At 38.3% G+C, this 18,611-nt stretch overlaps 2 protein-coding genes across 29 annotated transcripts in view; one reads left to right on the forward strand and one right to left on the reverse strand.

Moving 5' to 3' along the window:
* Ica1l (islet cell autoantigen 1 like) overlaps positions 1-18,549 on the forward strand; it is a 142,678-nt gene extending 124,129 nt beyond the window's left edge. For 13 of the 18 annotated variants that reach the window (XM_087205868.1, XM_087205869.1, XM_087205874.1 and 10 more), the window contains one exon: positions 11,915-18,549. In XM_087205868.1, the coding sequence (XP_087061994.1) occupies positions 11,915-12,033 (119 nt within the window). In that variant the 3' untranslated portion in view covers positions 12,034-18,549. Of the gene's footprint in view, positions 1-1,680; positions 10,461-11,914 lie in introns of those variants that run through there. The other 5 variants (XM_087205876.1, XM_087205881.1, XM_013074464.3 and 2 more) reach the window with 1 other exon arrangement.
* Positions 1-18,611, reverse strand: part of Fam117b (family with sequence similarity 117 member B) — a 204,117-nt gene that overhangs the window by 106,311 nt on the left and 79,195 nt on the right. Inside the window, exon 8 of one of the 11 annotated variants that reach the window (XM_004851196.4) lies at positions 14,345-18,606. The exons of the other annotated variants lie outside the window; for them this stretch is intronic. Coding sequence (XP_004851253.1) covers positions 18,288-18,606 — 319 coding nt within the window. The 3' untranslated portion in view covers positions 14,345-18,287. Of the gene's footprint in view, positions 1-14,344; positions 18,607-18,611 lie in introns of those variants that run through there. 11 annotated transcript variants of the gene reach the window in all.

An 18,611-nucleotide genomic window follows, 5' to 3' on the forward strand; every position in this document is an offset into this window, starting at 1 on the left:
TCAGACGTCTCTTGTGTTCAGATGTTGGTCTTTTGGAAGGTGACTGGATGGAAGAGGGTTGCTTCTGGCATCAGCGGGCTTATGAGATCATAGCTGAGTGTGCTATTAGGAGGTGGGGTCTGGTCAGAGATGCAGGTCACTGGGGGCTTGACCTGGAAAGGTGTATCTCCTCTGGCTCCTCTCTGCTACCTAGCCACCCTGGGGTGAGCAGCTTTCCTCACCCATGCCCTCTTACCGTGCATTTATGTCTTGGAGCCAGCCAACTTTGGATTGAACCCACTGGACACTGAGCCAAATATTGTAAAGTTCTCCTCCTTTAAGTTATGGGTGGGTGTTAGCTGTTGTGTCCTAGTAATGGGGAAAGGAACTAAGACACCTTTTTCTATCGTTACTAATGAATTAAAAACCATTCCTTGGTTCTATAATGCTGTATAATTTTACATACTCAGAGCCCCTCAACAGCTGCAAGAGGAAGGACAGGTATTACTGCAGTGACCACCAGTCATGGCTGACACCTATTCTTCCAGCTTAATTATATATAGCCCTTCTGGTGACTCTCCAGTATCCTGCTTTAATGATAAATCACATGGTTATTACACAGATGAGCAAACAGGAACCCTGAGGTTCAATGTCCTGCCCAGTATCAGTCATTAGCAGGTGGTGTGGTCAGGACTTAAAGCCATAGCTTACATGGTTATCATGGACACTACCTTGGGGAGCTCAGGAACAGAAGTAGACAAGTGTGTCACTCTGTCCTGGTCCTTGAGGGTGAGGATCCCAAACCCAGCTCTCTGCACTGGGGCAAGTGTCAAAGACAGTTGTCTGACTATCAGAGAGTTCCCTTGATTCTTCAGAGTGGGACTGCCTTCTGCCCTCTGCCCCTGGAGACTCATCTCATATCCAGATCTTAGATTGTCCCTGTGGGTCTCCACTCTGCTTTCTGGACCCCTTAGTGTTCTGAAGCGTACCTAGCCTTATGACATTACCATGTATGCCACTGTGTGTGGTTATTAGTCCCAGCCCTCAGCCTAAACATACATCCTCAAATATCAGTTATGGCAAAATTTGTGACTAATGACATATAAAAATTTCCATTCTCCACAGGAAGATGAGAGAGATCTGATTAGAAATTTGGATTTTAGACAGTGTACTGTAAAATATTATGTATATCAAGACATTTTAAAGAGAACATGGAAAAAACAAAGGAAACAACTGTAAACCTAAATGACAACTGTTGGGCATGTTAATGTATTAGGATTAAGAATGATTTTCCCCTTATGTCTATTATTTTTGTAATATTACTTTTATAAACTCAATGCTATTCATATTTATTATAAAAGTAGTTTCTTACTTGACAGAAACAAAAGTTTCTTTTAATTTTAAACCTTAGCTGAGCCATCTATAAGTTATCTTAAATTTAAATGTTTCTAAGACAACCATACTACTGCATGCTCTTTAATTTTTAACTTGTCTTTTCTCAAAGCAGCCTGCAATTGCTTAATTATAGGTATCTCAGTAAACTACAAGGTATCTGCATTAACTTTTCAAAATTATCCTTACAGGGATATAATTATTGTCAATTTTTTTTATTCAAAAGAAGAATCTGTTTCAAAATTATAAAAGTGGTACAAAATGTAATTTGAAAAGCTAAAACTATTTAATATGTTTCTTTTTTAACAGCCCCTAACAGTGGTAACCAAGACATGTCAGCCTGGTTCAATCTATTTGCAGACTTGGATCCACTTTCAAACCCAGATGCCATTGGACACTCAGATGATGAACTTCTTAATGCTTGACTTAAGTTACAATGTCATTTCTGGGGCTTTGAGACATCATTTTCACAACATGTTGCCTTTGTGAAAATAAGTTTTTGTTATAATCCACACACAAAAGTGTGGTGTTTGGAAATCCAACACCTGTCACCCAACCTTAGACAGATGGTAAGGATAACATTTGTACAGATTAAGTGTATCTTCAGTATTAAATCTGCAGGTGTTGATACTATGTGGAAAATTTTAGAAACTACTGACTTGGCAGTATTTCAATACCAAAACTTATGTCAAAATAATAAGAATAATTCTGTCAATAAAGAGTTAGGCTTATTCCTCTGGAAAACATTTTATATTTAAGTTAACCTTGCTGGCTATGAGAATTCTGGATGTGGATAAAGAACAATATGTAAATTGGGTTGTAGTTTGGGCTTTTTAATAAAACAATTCAGAGGGAGATTTTGTTATGAAAAATAGCACTAGAACTAGACCAGCTTTGTCTTTGGTTAGAAAGATAGAGTAAGGTTTGAGATCTCAAGCTGCTTTAATGAAATTAGAGAAACTTGTAGTTTTCTCCATTTAGAGGCCAAACTGTCAAGTTATTGTACCTTTCAATCATATAAAATCACGAACATTTTAAATTCCATTATTAAATGTTCTTGGGGGAAGTAGCAGGATGTTTGATTTTCTAACCTTGTCCCCTGAGGAAATGGAAGACAATCTACCTTCCCATCATAGTAATATTCAAGACACCTTTCAAGTATCTTTGGACCTGGTTTTTCACACATTGCTACAGTAATGTGCAGTATTCATATTCTTCCTGAAAACAAAATAGGGGAGCATTCACTAACCAGTGGGCAATAAATAATATTTCTGAAATTACCTAGAAGCTTCTATCTGAATGAGGGAAGACAATTCTAAACATCTCATACTTGCATGTATCTGTTTACTCCATACTTCTTGACAATATATAAAAAATACTTTCTGACAGATAACAGAAAATCTACATGATGAATAGGGAATATTTTATTTTTCTACTTATCCTTTCTGTGGGTAACATCAGCTGAGACTTTTTGATTATTGAGTAAAAACTATTACACTTAAAACTATTTTGGAGGGAAGGCTATTTAATGGAAGGTAGTGAAAGCTGATAAAAACACAACTGCTATACACACAAATCAATCATTCAACTTTCTGTGCTTTTTTCCTTGACTACCTTTTCATTTTAAGGCAATCTGCCAAGTGTTTTTTGTCATCCAGTACATTACAACTCTATCAGAAAACATTTTAATTAAGTTCTTCACAGGAGTTTTCATATGCCTCTAACTTCTGAGGAGACTAAGAAGAGAATGGCTTGTAATTTCTAAGTCATTGTGTACAGTGTAGGTAAAATGCAGCCCACCTCCATCTATCCACAGCAGTCTGGCCTAACTGCAGTGTCAGTGCCCAGGAGCACTCCAGAAAACTACTTCTATGACTAAGTAGTCCAGACACTGGGAATACCTCATCTGAGGGTAGAAACAGGAACTTGGGAAAAGGTATAGCCTTCTTTTAATACACTTTCACAACATTATTTGTATTTTTACCTTGGTTTTAATGAGCTGTTATCTCTTCAGATACATTCTTTCCTCTTTCTAATTAAGTGAAATTTCCCAGAGTTCAATACTGTCATTGTTCCACCAAGATTTAATCACCAATGATTATGAATCACAGTGATTCTAGTGCTCTCAACTTTGAGTGCCTCAAACAATGCTAACTTTGTATCTTGGGTTCGTACATGTATTTATCATTTAATAGCATCGGTAGCCTTTCTTCCTAACGTGTTCATTCACAGAGAGTCATCATGTTCCTACACAGATGCGTCTGTTCTTTTGTATAAACACAGACACTTCAATGAGTAGGCTTACCAGTGATCTACACAACAGAGGCCTGTGAAATGTGAAAGGGTAACACAGTGTTTCAGGAGGAAAAGTTATACCAAATTGAAACACACAGAGGATTTTTAGTTTGCTCTTTCAACAGAGTGAGTACTTTCCCACTTAACCCAGAAGCAATGTTACTTCCTTACCAAGTCTAGTTAAAACTCCAAGCGTAACAATTCCATTTTTCAAAAGCATGTTAGTAACTTATGAAATGAAGGTTATCTTCTCAGTATTAGTTATTTGAGGCTAAATCATTAATAATTTGGTGGTGAGAAAGATATTTTGCTGTATTATGTCAACACTGCTTTTACAGGAAACTAATTACTCATAAGGGGTGAACAGGCAGGCTGCAAAAGCAGCCAGTAACTGTCTCAATCTAGAGCACCTATTCAGAAATAATAAATTATCCTGAAACAAGTATAGGCTGATAAATGCTTCAAAAATGGATATTTTTATATTAAGTGAAGGAAAATGCTTATCTTCTTTCTTTTATTCCACATAAAAATGCACTGATGCCTACCACAGCCCTAGCAATGCTAAATATTGTCCACCCTTCCTACACTCACTTTACAGGACAGGCAGAAATGCCAGGGTGGATTATGAGACCAGTATAATTTTGGATTTTTTGAAATCTTTAATTTTAGAACATAGCTCAGATGTGATTAGAAAGAAACTATATTTCAACAAAACAGGTTTCAGTATTTCCACATTGAAAAGTGTATTTCAACTATGGATATTTATTTGACATTAATTGTCTTTATAGCTCATCTAGAAATGTAGAGGTCTTAGAGCATTTGAACGAAGGAAGTTTAGATGTAGTTTTTCTGCCTCTTTTAATTAAGACTGCAAGCATAAAACAAAAGTTTGTTTCCTAAAAGATTTAATACAAACCCAATTATTATTTCCCTGTTTTAAAAACTTGGGTTTTACCTCAGATAATACTAAGTAAATGAAATTGATAGACATTTCAGAATAAAATAAAACCAAGGGTATTAATACCAAAGATATGGGAAATAAGTTTATATATGTTCTCTGTATAAATACTTTTAGAAATAAACTATCAAATATCAAAATTTTGAGCCTCGAAGTAATAACCAGTGAAATATAAGCCACAATATTTAACCTTATTTGTTGAAGGCAGGAATAAAAAGAAGAGAGCCAAAACTGATCCAGTTATTTGTCTTCCAGGGAATAAAACTTTAAAATATGACCTAATCCAGTAGCACTGCAAGTACTACATTTAAAACATACAACAATAAGGAGTTTAAATATGGCAAATGCCAGGCATGGTGGTGCACACCTGTGATCCCAGCACTAAGAAGGGTGAGGCAGCAGGCCAGGATTTAGCTGAGTGGTTCCATTGCCTGCCTTGCAAGTGCAAGGTCCCGAGTTCGATCCCCGGTACCAAAGAAGGGTGAGGCAAAAGGATCACCAAGAGTTCAAGGCCAGGCTGAACTACATAGTGAGACCTTGTCTAATAAATACATAAATAAATCAAGCAAGCAAAAAAAATAAATAAATAAAACTACCCATGGAATAGGATTGGGAGAAAAACAATTGATTAGAATGGTCACATCCAGAGGCCTGACATAAATTATCTTCGTCCATCTCCAATGTACCATTTAGAAAACTAAAGATCTCAATAAAAACTCTCCTTGAAGTCAAGCACTTTGATGCATGCCTGTACAGCCACCACTCTGGGATGCTGAGGCAGGATTCCAAATTCAAGGCCAGCCTGAACTATATAGTGAGACCCTGTTTCAAAAACCAAATCAATAAGACACAAAGAAAACCTCTAGTGTCCTTGACAATTTTTGGTGTATGCACTGAGGATCGAACCCAGGGTCGCATGGATGCCAGGCATGTACTTCCCTACTGAGCTGCACCCCCAGCCCTGAACTTGGCATTCAAAGTCAAGACAGATATTCACTCAGTGGTCTAAGTAAACCAGTCACTGGCCACAGAGTAAATACAAAAAGGAAATCAAGTTCTAATTGGTGTTCATAGGTAAGATTTTGAAGTTCATATTTTTTACATTTGTTGTGTACATTTTAAAACTTCTTTTCCTGCTTCCTCAACATTCACCCAAACAGGCTGTGAGCACCCAGTGCAGGCAACCAGCGATGACAGAATTGGCCGCTTCCAGGAGTCCTTCCCTCTCCTCTCCAACCACGCCTAGAAACATAGAGATGCACCACTGAAGCCCCACCCCTTTCCTGTGTGCCCCTGCCCCTGGGTCCAAGCTCACTCTGTCCCCTCACTGATGCTCTCCCCTGTGATCCCTCCTGGTGTGCTGCACAGTGAACGCCTCTCTTGCATCTGTGAGGATAATACACTGTTCTGCCCTGTGCTGCTCCTGTTTCCTCTTGTGACCACACCTCACCACCCATCACCCAGAGAAGCTGTGTTTTGTTTATCCCATTTCACAGTCATATCCTCTAGAGAAAAACAGCTGCACCATGCAGGACCAACATTATTAACATTATGTATTTTGTTTTTTATGCTGCATTTCAGGCACACAATTGCACTGTGGTCCAAGTGACTTCATTTTATTCTTTTCTCCCTAAAATGGACAAACTAAGCTGAGAGTAAAGAATTACCTTCGTGGGCCTGGGGTGTAGCTCAGTGGTAGAGCACTTGCTAGAGTACACAAAGCCCTGGGTTTGATCCCCAGGAATGCCAAAAAAGAAAAAAAGTTTTCTCCATAAAGGCAAAAGTCTACCACCAATTGAAGTTAGTTTCTGCATGTACTTGCCAATAAAGAAAAACATTTCTTATTTCTGCAGTTTTCATAACATTAAAAATCAGAGAGGTTTGTGTTACTAATGTCTTTGGCCAGGAATTGGAGTCTAAACAGCCCTTCCTTTGGCCCTCTGAACCTCGCTGCCAGCATCTGTAGTGATGAAGAGGACCACAAGGGAGAACAAACAAGGCAATGGCCCAGTGATACACAATCTGCAGTAACACTGAGACCTGTATTTTATCAGTGTCCCTGGTATAGGATAAAGAGCAGCAAGGCTTAGTGGTTTAAGAATGAGTTCTGGAATCAGACTTGGTCCAAAAACAGGCTTTGACATTTCCAAGGTGTATGACTATGGATGTTAATCTCATCCTAAGATTGTCATCTATAAGACAGTAAAAATAGGACTCTCTGGCTTCATAGGGTAATTGCAAAGATTAGGATAAAAGCAACATGCACACTCCTTGGCATCTGGTAAGCTACTAAGTAAGCAATACTAGCTGGAGGGCTGGGGATTTAGCTCAGTGTTTCCGCTGCCTGCCTCGAAAGTACAAGGTCCTGAGTTCAATCCCCAGTACCAAAACAAAATAAAACAAAAAAGCAATACTAAATACTAGCTGGGCATGATGGCACACACCTATGATCACAGCACCTGTGAGGCTGAGGCTGAGGAATCGCCATGAGTTCGAGGCCAGCCTAGGCTACACAGTTTAAGGCCAGCCTGAAGTACACAGTAAGACCCTGTCTCAAACAACAACAATAAAAAGAATTACTAATTCTTACTATGATCTCTCAACACCTCAGCTATAATATACTTTATAAGCTAAAGTGAATTTTATGGGACCACTTTCCACAACCAAAAACTCTTGGCTTTCTTATGGAATAACATACCTGACAAAATATTTAGGTAGGTAACAAATGTTTGCTTATAGCTTTTTAAGTTATTTTCATACTTATTATCCCTACTGATAACACCATTGTCAGCATTTCCTTTATCACATAATAAAGCTGAGGCTCAAAAAGCAGCTTTATTTTTTGCCCCAAATTCCTTGAGCATCAAGGAGCAGAGCCAGAACTAATACTCAAATTGTGGCCCTAAATCTAGGACTTTCTGGTTCTCCCTGAGTCAACTGAATGATCTCAAAACCAGTTGCTTAAGGCCTGGGGCTGAGACAAATGGTTATACTCGTAGTTTTTAATCATCACAGCCTCCATGATAATCTTCTGCAAAATATAATGATACAGCTGGCCTGATCCAAACTAGTGAATAAAATCAAAGTATGTAGAGGTAAATTCTTAGTTTGAGGAAGATGTACAATGTTGCAAGACTAGGATTCTGTGTATATGTGTGTCTTAGCAAAACAAGCAGTTTACAGGTAGTAATTAAAGGGAAGTAGAAACAATGCCTGAAGACTTCAGTCTCATCTCTACATTTAAGATACCAGACTAACCCAAAGACATACACAAAAAATTTATCTAGAGCAATAATTCTCATATTGTTTTGATTATAATCCTTTGTAGGAAATAAAATTCACATGTCAGGCATGGTGGCCCATAACTGTAATCTCAACACTCTGGGAGGCTGAGACAGGAAGATCCCAAGTTCCAGTCTGTCCTGGGCAATTTAGTAAGACCTTATCTTATCTCAACATAAAAAATAAATGCTGGGTATGTAGCTTAGTGTGAAAGCCCTGGGTTCGATCCTCGGTACCACAAAACAAACAAAAAGGTTTCACATTACAACCTGGTACATATGTGAATATCTGCCTCTAAAAAAAGTTTTATACACACGAAATTACCCTCCTGTGTATAAATATAATTGTTTTCTATCCTTTTTTAAAAAGTTGGTTGGACCCATTTATTTCAAATCACTTTGAAAAACACTAAAGAGATACACAGGCTACTGGTTTTGTCATACTGTGTTCTAAAACTATACTTTAAAAACATACCTTATTTTAGCAAGGGGAAAAAAACCCCCAGGTATTTGATATGTGAGCAAGAAATTGCTACAAAAAGGATACTGAAAGTATTTCACACATCTGCTTCTATCAACCACTTCAGAGGTAGAAGGGAAAAGACAGAAAGGGAGAAATTTTTATGTTCCAATCTGAGAGATTCTCCTTGCACTCAACAATTACATACATTACTTGTTCCCAAACTGGTTAACTTTTTCCTTCAGAAATAATTTTTTAAAAATTAATAAAGTAGTTTGATAGCAAAATTACCTTCACTTAACATTCTCTCCTTTCAAAGTGATTGCAGGTCAGTCTCCATTGGGTTCATCGGACCAATTCTACTGTGTAGGTGAGGTGGGATAGAAGGAATAAAAGATGTAGAAAGGAGATGGGCAACCATAACTAAAAACCATACTTTTTTTTTTTTCTTTGGTACTGGGGATCGAACTTGGGATCTTGAGCTTGCGAGGCAGGCGGCGGAACCACTGAGCTAAATCCCTAAAAATCATACTTTTAAGAAGGCTGCAACTTCCAGAACTTAGCCAAAGTCATCCAAGACTGCCCCACGCCAACAGACCTTCGCTAGATTTACTCTTCCCCTACCAGACCCATCACTAAAAAGCCATAAATTGGCCCAGTTAAGAAAGTAAACAGCAGGCTGAGTGAACCCAAAAAATGTTTAAATCACCTACCCTTCCCCCAAAATACCCCACTCATGCCGGAGGGGTATACTCAAGAAAAGTATAAATGTTCCCAGTTCCAAACTACACTCTGTCCCATTTCCTTTGAGTACTCCTACTCCTCTCTTGAGTGCATCCTATAATCTCTCTCTGCCAATCCTTCTGCGATGGGTGCCAGTGAAACTACCTAAGGGTAGATTAAGTTCCTTATTTCAGCTTTTTTGGGAATCTCCCAGACCCAGCCTGGTGACATTTTCTCTTGGCAAGCCAGAGAGATACTGCAAGGGCAACTTTGGTAAGTTCAGAAAAAGGCCTTTCATTATTTTTTCTTCTTCCCCGTTTCTCTCAACCCCTTACCCTCTGAAGCATAGTTTATTGTTTTTTCTCTTCCTTTCTCTCTTCTTCTCTACAAACTTCTGTACCCTTAGGGTCTTTTACCTTTCCAGCATCTAGAGACTCCTAAATCCCTAGAAAATGAGTGATGGTACATAAAAGCACCAATGATGAGAGGCACTTGCTCTAACCAGAAAAGGGACAGGTGAAAGAGGAACTCTCCAGGACGTGTAGTGGCCTCACTAGTTCCTTTAGATTAGCACTCATACTCCATCCCTGGGTTAGATGAGATTGAAAAATCTTGCTTATCCAGGGAGACACAAAATAGGGATGAGGCCTGATCCAGTGTCCTGAGCAAAGTTTATGAGAAACTCCAATCCTGAAACAGTGGAAATAACCAGTCACATGCAGTGCAACCCCCAGTTTGAGTTTGCAAATGTAACCTGAGCCAGTTTGGAGCACACTGTATACATAGCATGACCCCAGGATGAGGCAGGTGGCTCAGGCAGCCTGACCTTGAGCACCTAAATAGTATTCCATTTTTTCTTTTTTCTTTCTTTTCAAAAGTATACAAGATCTCAAAGGTATATAATGTAGTACACCTTATATGACTATGAGTAACTCAATGTCTATCCCAAAATGTCACCTTTAGGTTATATTTTATTAACTTGGGACTGATTTAAGATAGAGGACTTTAAAAGGTTGATTTTCCTTCAAATGTAAGTTAGAGTAAAAAGGCCTCAAGCTTGGTTTTATAATAAGGAAAGAAAATAACAACAATCCTATCTAGTAACTTACAGCTCTTCTTTTTCCCCTTTTGACTCTTGGTTTAAATCTATAGTGGTAACTAACAGGAAAGGTACTCAGAGTAGCTCAGAGTATTAAAGGAAATACTGTTATGACTTACCTAAGAAAAAAGGACAGGTAATTGATAACTGCTAGAAAAAACTAGTATATTTATAGTTATAAACCTACAACTATGAAAATGATTATTATAATTCAGCATGGCCAATGGATCTAAATGTGCACTCTGATTAAATATAATTGATTTATGAGTTATATATGTTATCTTGTCTGTTTACCTGTTAATCTGTTTTAATAACTGGTTAAGGTACCTATAGCTGCTTCATTAAAGATATTTTGAGGTCAATTTTATTTTTTCCTTTATTTTTGCCCTTGTAAACTTCTGGCTCCTGGGGGCTTTCCATAAAAAACAATTATATATATTTTTGGGGTACCCAAACTGACTTAAAACATTATTTGGATAAGCCTGAGGCACAGACCTGAAAATAAAAGCCACAAAGTTTGGTAATAAAAAGGTTATATATGACAGGTTAATATGTATGTTTCTGTGTGTTAACTTTCAGGTACATATTATCCTCAAAAAGTTCTACTTAAGTTGGTTTATGGGTAAACAGACTCAGTTTGTAGATGCTTATAGTCTAAAGACTTTGTTAGCAGCATAGAGATTTCTTTAGTTGCTTTTCAGTGATGTACCTTGCGCAGGGTTAATTATAATACTTTGTTACAGCCCCAAGATCCAACCACCTTGGTCAATCTGAGGGGTGAGGATGCAGCATCCAAGTTATCTGGGAATGTATTCTAGTACTAATGTCACAAAGGAAATCTGAGTGTTAGCTTACAGAGAGAGGGTCACAGGAATGTGACCCTGTTAATATCAAGTGAGTCACTTACACTAATATTGTCCAAGACAAAATAGATATTAACATACCATAACAAGGTACCATCCTTAATCCTGGAGAAAAAGTCAGCAATTATGATATAAACTAACATTAAGGCAACCCAGGAATTAACTTATAGCTAATATGTACTAAATGTGACAACTGTATCTTTGCTAGTGGTAGAAAACAGTAATTTTACAGTTAATTATCAAAAGATTAACAAAGCTGTATAGTTATACTATTAAAGATAGAGGGTTTGGGAGTGGGGGAATGCAAGAGAGGAACTTTGAAACTAAGCTCTATGATATTGAAAGGAGACAAAAGTGGTACAAGAGATTTTACCGGGGAATAGAAGGATATCTATGGAATTAAATAAAGGTAAGACAAAAAAACTAGCAAGAGAGCCGGGGATTTAGCTCAGTGGTTCCACTGCCTGCCTCGAAAGCACATGGACCAGAGTTTGATCCCTGGTACCAAAAAAAAAAAAACTAGCAAGAGAAAAGATAAAAGAGGGACAAAAAAATTACATAGAGTGAAAATAAGAGAGATACTTTGAATAAAAATTAACAGGGAGCAGAAGAAAAAAAGAGAAAAGAGAAGCAGGAAATGATTACAAGCAAGGAATGGGTCAAAGGTTACTCAAGCCCCAGGAAACTGGTAATGAAGGAAGGTTAGGAAAGAAGAGAAAGAAAAAAAGAAAACAATCAAACCAACCAACCCTAAAAATAATACTCACACTTAGGAAAACAAAAACAAAGAAAAAAAATCCAACCAAATGAAGAAAGAAGAAAAAAAGAATTTTTCTGTGATTTCAAATGTCTGGTTATCTTCAGGGGCAGAGTCTTGGTGCAGCACCCGATTCAGGATGTGTCCCTGTTACTGCTGGCAGGCAAAGAAAGCAGTCAAAGCCCAGGTATGTACTGGACTCAGTCACCAGCAAGCAGGGCAGTAGAACTAGTACAGTTAGAAACAAGGGAGCTGAGTCACTCCCTTCCCTTCATTTGACTTCCCTTCATTCACCACATCATCATAATTATCCAAGCTTCCCAAATCCCAAAACAGGGAAGTTATTCCGAGCCACTTCCCTTCTCCATTCAACCATAAACCAACCACTACCCTAATGACTATCTAGGTTTAAACTTAGGAGGTTGAGCAGATTGCATCAGAGAGACAGTGGGAAGCACCTGGGATCAGTGGTGTTTGATCCTATGAATACTGGAAGCCTGAGTTACCAAGTCCCCTTTTTTCCCTTTGCCTGGAGTCCTTTTTCCTTTCACCCTCAAGCCCCTTTTCCCTTCACCCTTCTTTCTCCCTGTTCTTGCTACCATCTTGTGATCTTCAATAAATGTAGCAACTTAACTATATACTAAGAGGTGTACGCTTGGCAATTCTGTCATACACAAGAACCTAGACTATTTTTGGGCCACTCAACTGTTAACAGAACCAGGTTAAGAGCGCTGCCTCAGGGCTTTCAAATTCAGATGTTCAGGCTGAACCTGGCCTCTGGCCATGGGGACGGGTTCTGGGTTTAGCTTAAAACACTGTGTCCAAGTATCTTCCTGGCCTGACCATAGCTCTCTAACCACAGATGTCTCCTGTGGCTGACCCTCACCCAATCACTGTGGGAGCAGTGAAATAAAGGAGTCCTGAAATAAAGCCACCCCATGCCTGCTCCTGGTCTCATGCTCAATCAGCCCTATCCCTGCTATGGCATCTAAGCACGCACTTCAAGGGGTACAGTAGGCGCTTGGGCTGGAGTCACTCACCAACTGTTAGCTCACAGAATATGCTGGTCCATTCCACTGCTGCGTTTCTACCTGATAGCTTTTGGAAACCCCTGCTTTCAGTGTCCCTTGTAAATTCAGCCCTCCTTTCTCATGAGCTGTAAGCCCAGGGATACCATGCAGACTGCCTTTCCCCATGTTATACAGTCTCTTCAGTTCCTCTGCAGGCTGCAACTTTTCCACCAGATCCTTCCTGGGTCCCAGAACTCCACCTCTGTGATTGTTAACTGACAGTATAAACTTGAGTAAGAAACATCCAACTAAATTGACTCAGCATAGTTCTGGGTGTGGAAGACCCACCCTAGGGAGGATTGGTGCCACAATGGTACAAAAGGGAAATGAAGAAGGAAGGCTATGCTTCTGCTTCTGTTTCTTCAGAAGAGCCCCAGTCTTCACTTTCACTTTGGTTGTCTTTAGCCTTCTAACACAGACCCATGGGACTACAGTGAGCTCCAGGACTTCGCTGGATCCTTTGGATCTCCAGCGCACAGACAGTCCTTGCACTCTTCCACATCTAACTCGGGGTGTCCACTGTAAGCCAATCTTGTAAATTCTTATATATTTGTATATTTTGCATTAAATCTGTTATTAAGCAAAGATACACCCTCCTCTTCTTCCCCAGGTTATTATTTTCCAGTATCTAGATTCTGAACCCCAGAAGCCCCCTAAAAACTGTAGTTTAAAGACTGTAACTTCCAGGACTTGGTCAGTTACCCAGTACAGCTGCATGACAACAGTACCTGGGTAGATTTACACTGCTCCCCTACCAGACCCATCACTAAAAGGCCATAAATTGGCCCAATTAAACAGCAGGCTGAGCAAACAGAGAATGTTTAAATCACCTTCCAAAACAAAAACAAAACCCACCTGTGGAATAGGCTGGTACGCTTTTGTGGGAGGGGAGTAGGGGCACTTTCTTTCCCTTTTCACCCCTCAAAAAAAGTATGTTTCCAGGTCCAAACTGTGATGTGTCTCATTTGAGTACCTGAACTTCTCTCAACTGCATTCTATATCTCCATCTCTGCCTAATAAACCCTTCCAGACTCAGCCCTGTGACACAGGCGCTGATGAAACCCCTCAGGCCAAAACAACCATGTTAAACCACTGACACAGAGGCAGAATATGGATGGTTAAGCAAGAATTTAAAGGCGGAAAAAAGGCCCTCTTCATGTACTTTAGAATAAAATTGAGTGACTGCACAAACAAAATCATCTCTAGGTTTCACATACTAAATTACTTATAAACAGACATATCTTTCCACATGCTGCTTATATTTTAATGTCTGTTCATACTCAACACAAGTATCAGGCACTTTCAGTTCAAGTACTGGTAACAAGGAACCTGCTGCTTAATACAAACACATTTTTCTATCAATTTGTGGAAATGATTATACTTAGTTTCTAATACATCAAGCTAGAAATGTCTAAAAAGAAATGTACTCTGAATTTGGGACTACTCAAAAATACACAGAAAAAAATCTTTCAAGAAGAACAGACTTTATTTTTAACATAAAAGTTCTATTTTCTTGTGAGGCAGCAACAAGTGTTCAGGTACAGGGAATACATAAGTACATAGTAACAATATCTATTACCATTGGAAATGCTGTTTATTGGAGAATCTTGTTAGAAAACAGAATTTTTAAATTGCATTTTAAAAAGATTTATACAGCTTCAACAGAGATGAAAAACGCAGAATTTAAAAAATATAAATTATATTCAACAGGACTGTATAAACAAAATATTGTTCAGGACTACTCTGCTTATCACTAATTTAACCACAACGAAACGTAAACTTTAAAGTGCGGAGTTAAGTATTCTTAGCTTAATTTTGCAAACTCAGCGCTTCCTGTGGTCCAGTTCTCAGACACCAAAAATCCAAGCATTAAGGAATGAATCTGAAGTTCTAGAATAGTAAATTCAGGAGTGGAGTAGAGGGGAGGAACAGAAAGTAAAAAGTCAAGATGTGTTACGTACATGTGCTAACTCCCCATGATGAATGTAATCATTTACTGCAAACATGTACTCATAAAAATAAATAAAAAGAAAAGTAAATTTAGTAGTAACAATGTTTATTTTCCTTAAAATCCTTACAACCTAGTCCTAATTTTGGACATAGAGGCAGCTATAAATTCTGCCATTCTTTAACACCTTCCAGTGACAGCTAATGCTTTTTTAAACAGTTGAAAGAAAGCAGGCCTTTTATGTTACCAGATATTATGCAGTTAGCACCTTCCAAAAGACTGATTTGGTCTGTGGTCATAAGGGACATTTTAAACAAAACAAAGAATCTAGTTTAAAGATATTTTTGGCATTCATTCTCACCATATTTAACCAAAGAGGCAAAACTAGAATTTTAAAAACATAATTGCTCACAAAAGCCATGTAATAATAGACTTAGTCACAATCAGAAACGGTAAAGTTTTATCATCACAAAAAAGAAATTATTCTAAAGGTAAAAAATAGCTAAGATTGACAAAGTAACTACAGAATAACTATGCTGAAAGATACATGCCACCTATTTTTCTTTTTTGCAATGGAAATATTTTAATTTGAAAAACAAATTATAATCTCACTGAAGCTATTCTATTTTCTGTACAGTTTTCTAGAGTAACACGATCATTCTGGAGCATAATTAGAATATATTATGCATTCTACTGAGAGTAAACTCCATTAAAAAAAAAAATCAACCATCTAGGAACTAAGGGTTAAATAAAACAACTAGATGAACCTATTTTTTAAGACTGCAATATAACTCATACGCTTAAAAATTAGCCCTTTGGCAGTTAAAGTTGTTTTCTATTTTGAATCATTTCCTGCCTCCCCCAAATCTCAGGCTCTATTTCTCCCAAACTGAAGGGGCGTGTTTGGTTGTCACACAACTCATTTACCTGAAAATTCACATTCTGAGTATAACCAAACTTTAAACTAGAAGTTCTATTTAAAATTAAGATTTTATTCTGGCACCTGCCTCACAAGCACAAGGTCCCCAGTTCAATCCCCAGTATAAAAAAAAAAAGATTTAAAATTAAGATTTTAAATAATAAATCTGAAATTTGTTCTTCCATTCTGATTTTTACATTACTTTAAGGATATATGAAACTACAGAACGGCATGAATTTGCAAATGAGTACAAAAGAAAAACTGTCACAAAGTGACATTCTAGTCGTAAAATATCCCTATGACTAGTGGGAATGGAGATAGAAGAGGAAAATTAAGTATAAGGCAAAGGAAAGACTTCAAGTAAAAACAAAACAAACCTCTGAGGGTTTAAAAAAAGCAAACAGCAAAACCTTGTTTTTAATTACCTCCTGCTCTATTCATATCAACTCACCTGACTTCAATTTTACCTTTTCTTCTGTTATTTCTTATAATGTGGCTCCTTACCAGTGAAATGGTAAAGTGAAAAGGTATAACAAAGCAGACAAAGAATCAACATACTCAAAAACCAACCACTGAGAACATTTAGATCCCAAGTAACTGAGCATTCACTGTTCATAGAAGCCCTAAATTAAATTTTGGATGGAAAAAGTAACAAAATTCATCAGTCCTACCAAATAAAACCTGACAGATTCATTCATATATATGAATTTATTTGACTAACCTAAATACATCTTCATTTTAATGCCTATTAAGAGCATGTTTTAAATTGCTTAGATGTTTTAAAGGAGCATGAATGTAAGTCCTTGCAAATTTATTTCTACCACTTAGTGATGGCATACCTTTTAGAACTTTCAATGATAACAAACAGCTCACTGCAGCACACATGCTATAGGTTCGCCACCACGGCACTAGGTTTTTCTTGATGGAACATTTCTGGACAAGCTGACTTATTAACCTAAATAGTATCTCTTTCATAAGGAATTTAAACTTATTCTGCCTATAGAATATATAGTAAATTATTGCATCTTAAGGTAGTATAGGAAGATATTAGAAGGGTGCTTTTCAAAAATCAATACCGCTTGCTGAAATTCATTTCTAAGAAGAGCTAGCTACTCCTTAACTCTACTACAACATACCCAGAAAATAAAATACTGTTACTATGTGATATTATTGGCAGTAGTTTGTGTTAGGATGAGCTGAAATCCAAAATAATGTGGATTTTTCAAAGGTGCCTATTGTTTATGCTCCAAAGCTCTTCTTGTCTGTTTTCTCCACTGTGTGGAAATGTTGAAGAGGAAACTAACAAAATCTGTAGACAACAAATCTCAGTGCCAATCACCATAAAGAAAAAATCAGTCTAGGGGCCAGGGATTTAGCTCAGTGGTTTTGCAGCCTGCTGTGCAAGCGCAAGGACTTGAGTTCGATCCCTGGTACCAAAAAAAGAAAAAGTCAGTCTCAAGATTCTGTGGCTAGGATCGTTATTCAGTGGATTACACTCCTGGCAAACTACTAACCCTGACCAAATCCACAAGACAGTAACATCACAAAAGCAAAGGAGGAAATCCATGCACAGCCATTTGAGGGTCTCCTGGGGCTATGATACAGAGATGATAAGGTAGAGTGACACCTGTAGCGGAGGAGGGTGATCACATGATATACATTTCACAGAAAACCAAAGGGCTCCTTATTTTCCTAGCTAACAATCAACACTCGATACTCGATAGTTTCCTTTTGACTCACTGACTTTTAAATCAAGTCTCAATATGGGTGAGAACATTAAAGCACTTATCTTCAGACTATAACTTTTCTGACCACACAGTGAAATGTGTACAGGTGAAGTGAAGAAAACAGAAGTTTTACAAATATTTCACCCAAAGCACAAACTTTTAACATCAAAGAACGTAAGTCACATAATGAACGAATATTGCTTTTTCTCTTTTTTATATATATTTGTTCAATGCATTTACCTATCGATTCTTATTTGGGAGAATATAGTCATCAGATTAACACTGCTGGGAAAACGTCAACAATCCCTTTGGTCCCAAAGCTGGAAACAGCTGAGAAAAGCACACATCTAGGAAGGAAAGCAAGAAACAAGAGGCCACCAAAGAATCTCTGAACATCCTGTTTACTGCGTTTCAGAAAATGTGACACTGGTATCATAAAATAGTCCTTTTCATACAAAAGATGGTTCCTGCAGCACCATTCACACCTCCTTTAGAGAATCCTGTTTGCAGGGATCACGTTCTGTGTTTTGTGTGTTTTAAACAAGTCTAATTTGAAAACAAAAAACAATGTGACACTGTCCTTCCCAAAGTAAAGAATGAGACCTTTCTGCTTTAGGAAAAAAGTAGGCTAAGCACGGAGGCTGGCCTTTGTGAGAGTAGCCTCAGTGAGAGGGGCTGCTGCTTCCAAAGCCTCTCTGACACATCTCTGGAGAGCAGTGGTGTGCCATAGCCAGCCGGGAGTGCACGGTGCTGTCATAGTCGTATCACCCGAGGAGTCCTCAGTTTCCCAGAACCACAACACCACAGCACATGGGCCTATCCTTCTGCTTCTTCAATCGGCTCTGGCGGTGGCAGCAGGGAGGCTGATGGCAGGACTGTGCTGGTTCCTCTGGAGACTCGGTCCTGCTCTGTGTTTGTAGACAGGGAGGCCATAGCAATGGGCTGAATCAGGGTGGTTGTCATACCAGTGGTGACTGTCAGGCTGTGGCCAGAACCCTTGAGGGTGAGATCTGGTGTGGGAAGGAGTGGCTTGAGGATGCTGACGAGGCAGAAAGCAGAGCCGCTTTTAGGAATGAAATTCACTTTGTTTTTGTCAGGACAGTAAAAGGTTGGGATTTCGTGAAGTTGTTTTGGCCTAGA

The sequence above is a fragment of the Heterocephalus glaber genome, unplaced genomic scaffold (genome assembly GCF_053883595.1).
Source record: "Heterocephalus glaber isolate CG9 unplaced genomic scaffold, H.glaber_assembly_v1.0 deba00000621, whole genome shotgun sequence".
Taxonomy (NCBI): domain Eukaryota; kingdom Metazoa; phylum Chordata; class Mammalia; order Rodentia; family Bathyergidae; genus Heterocephalus; species Heterocephalus glaber.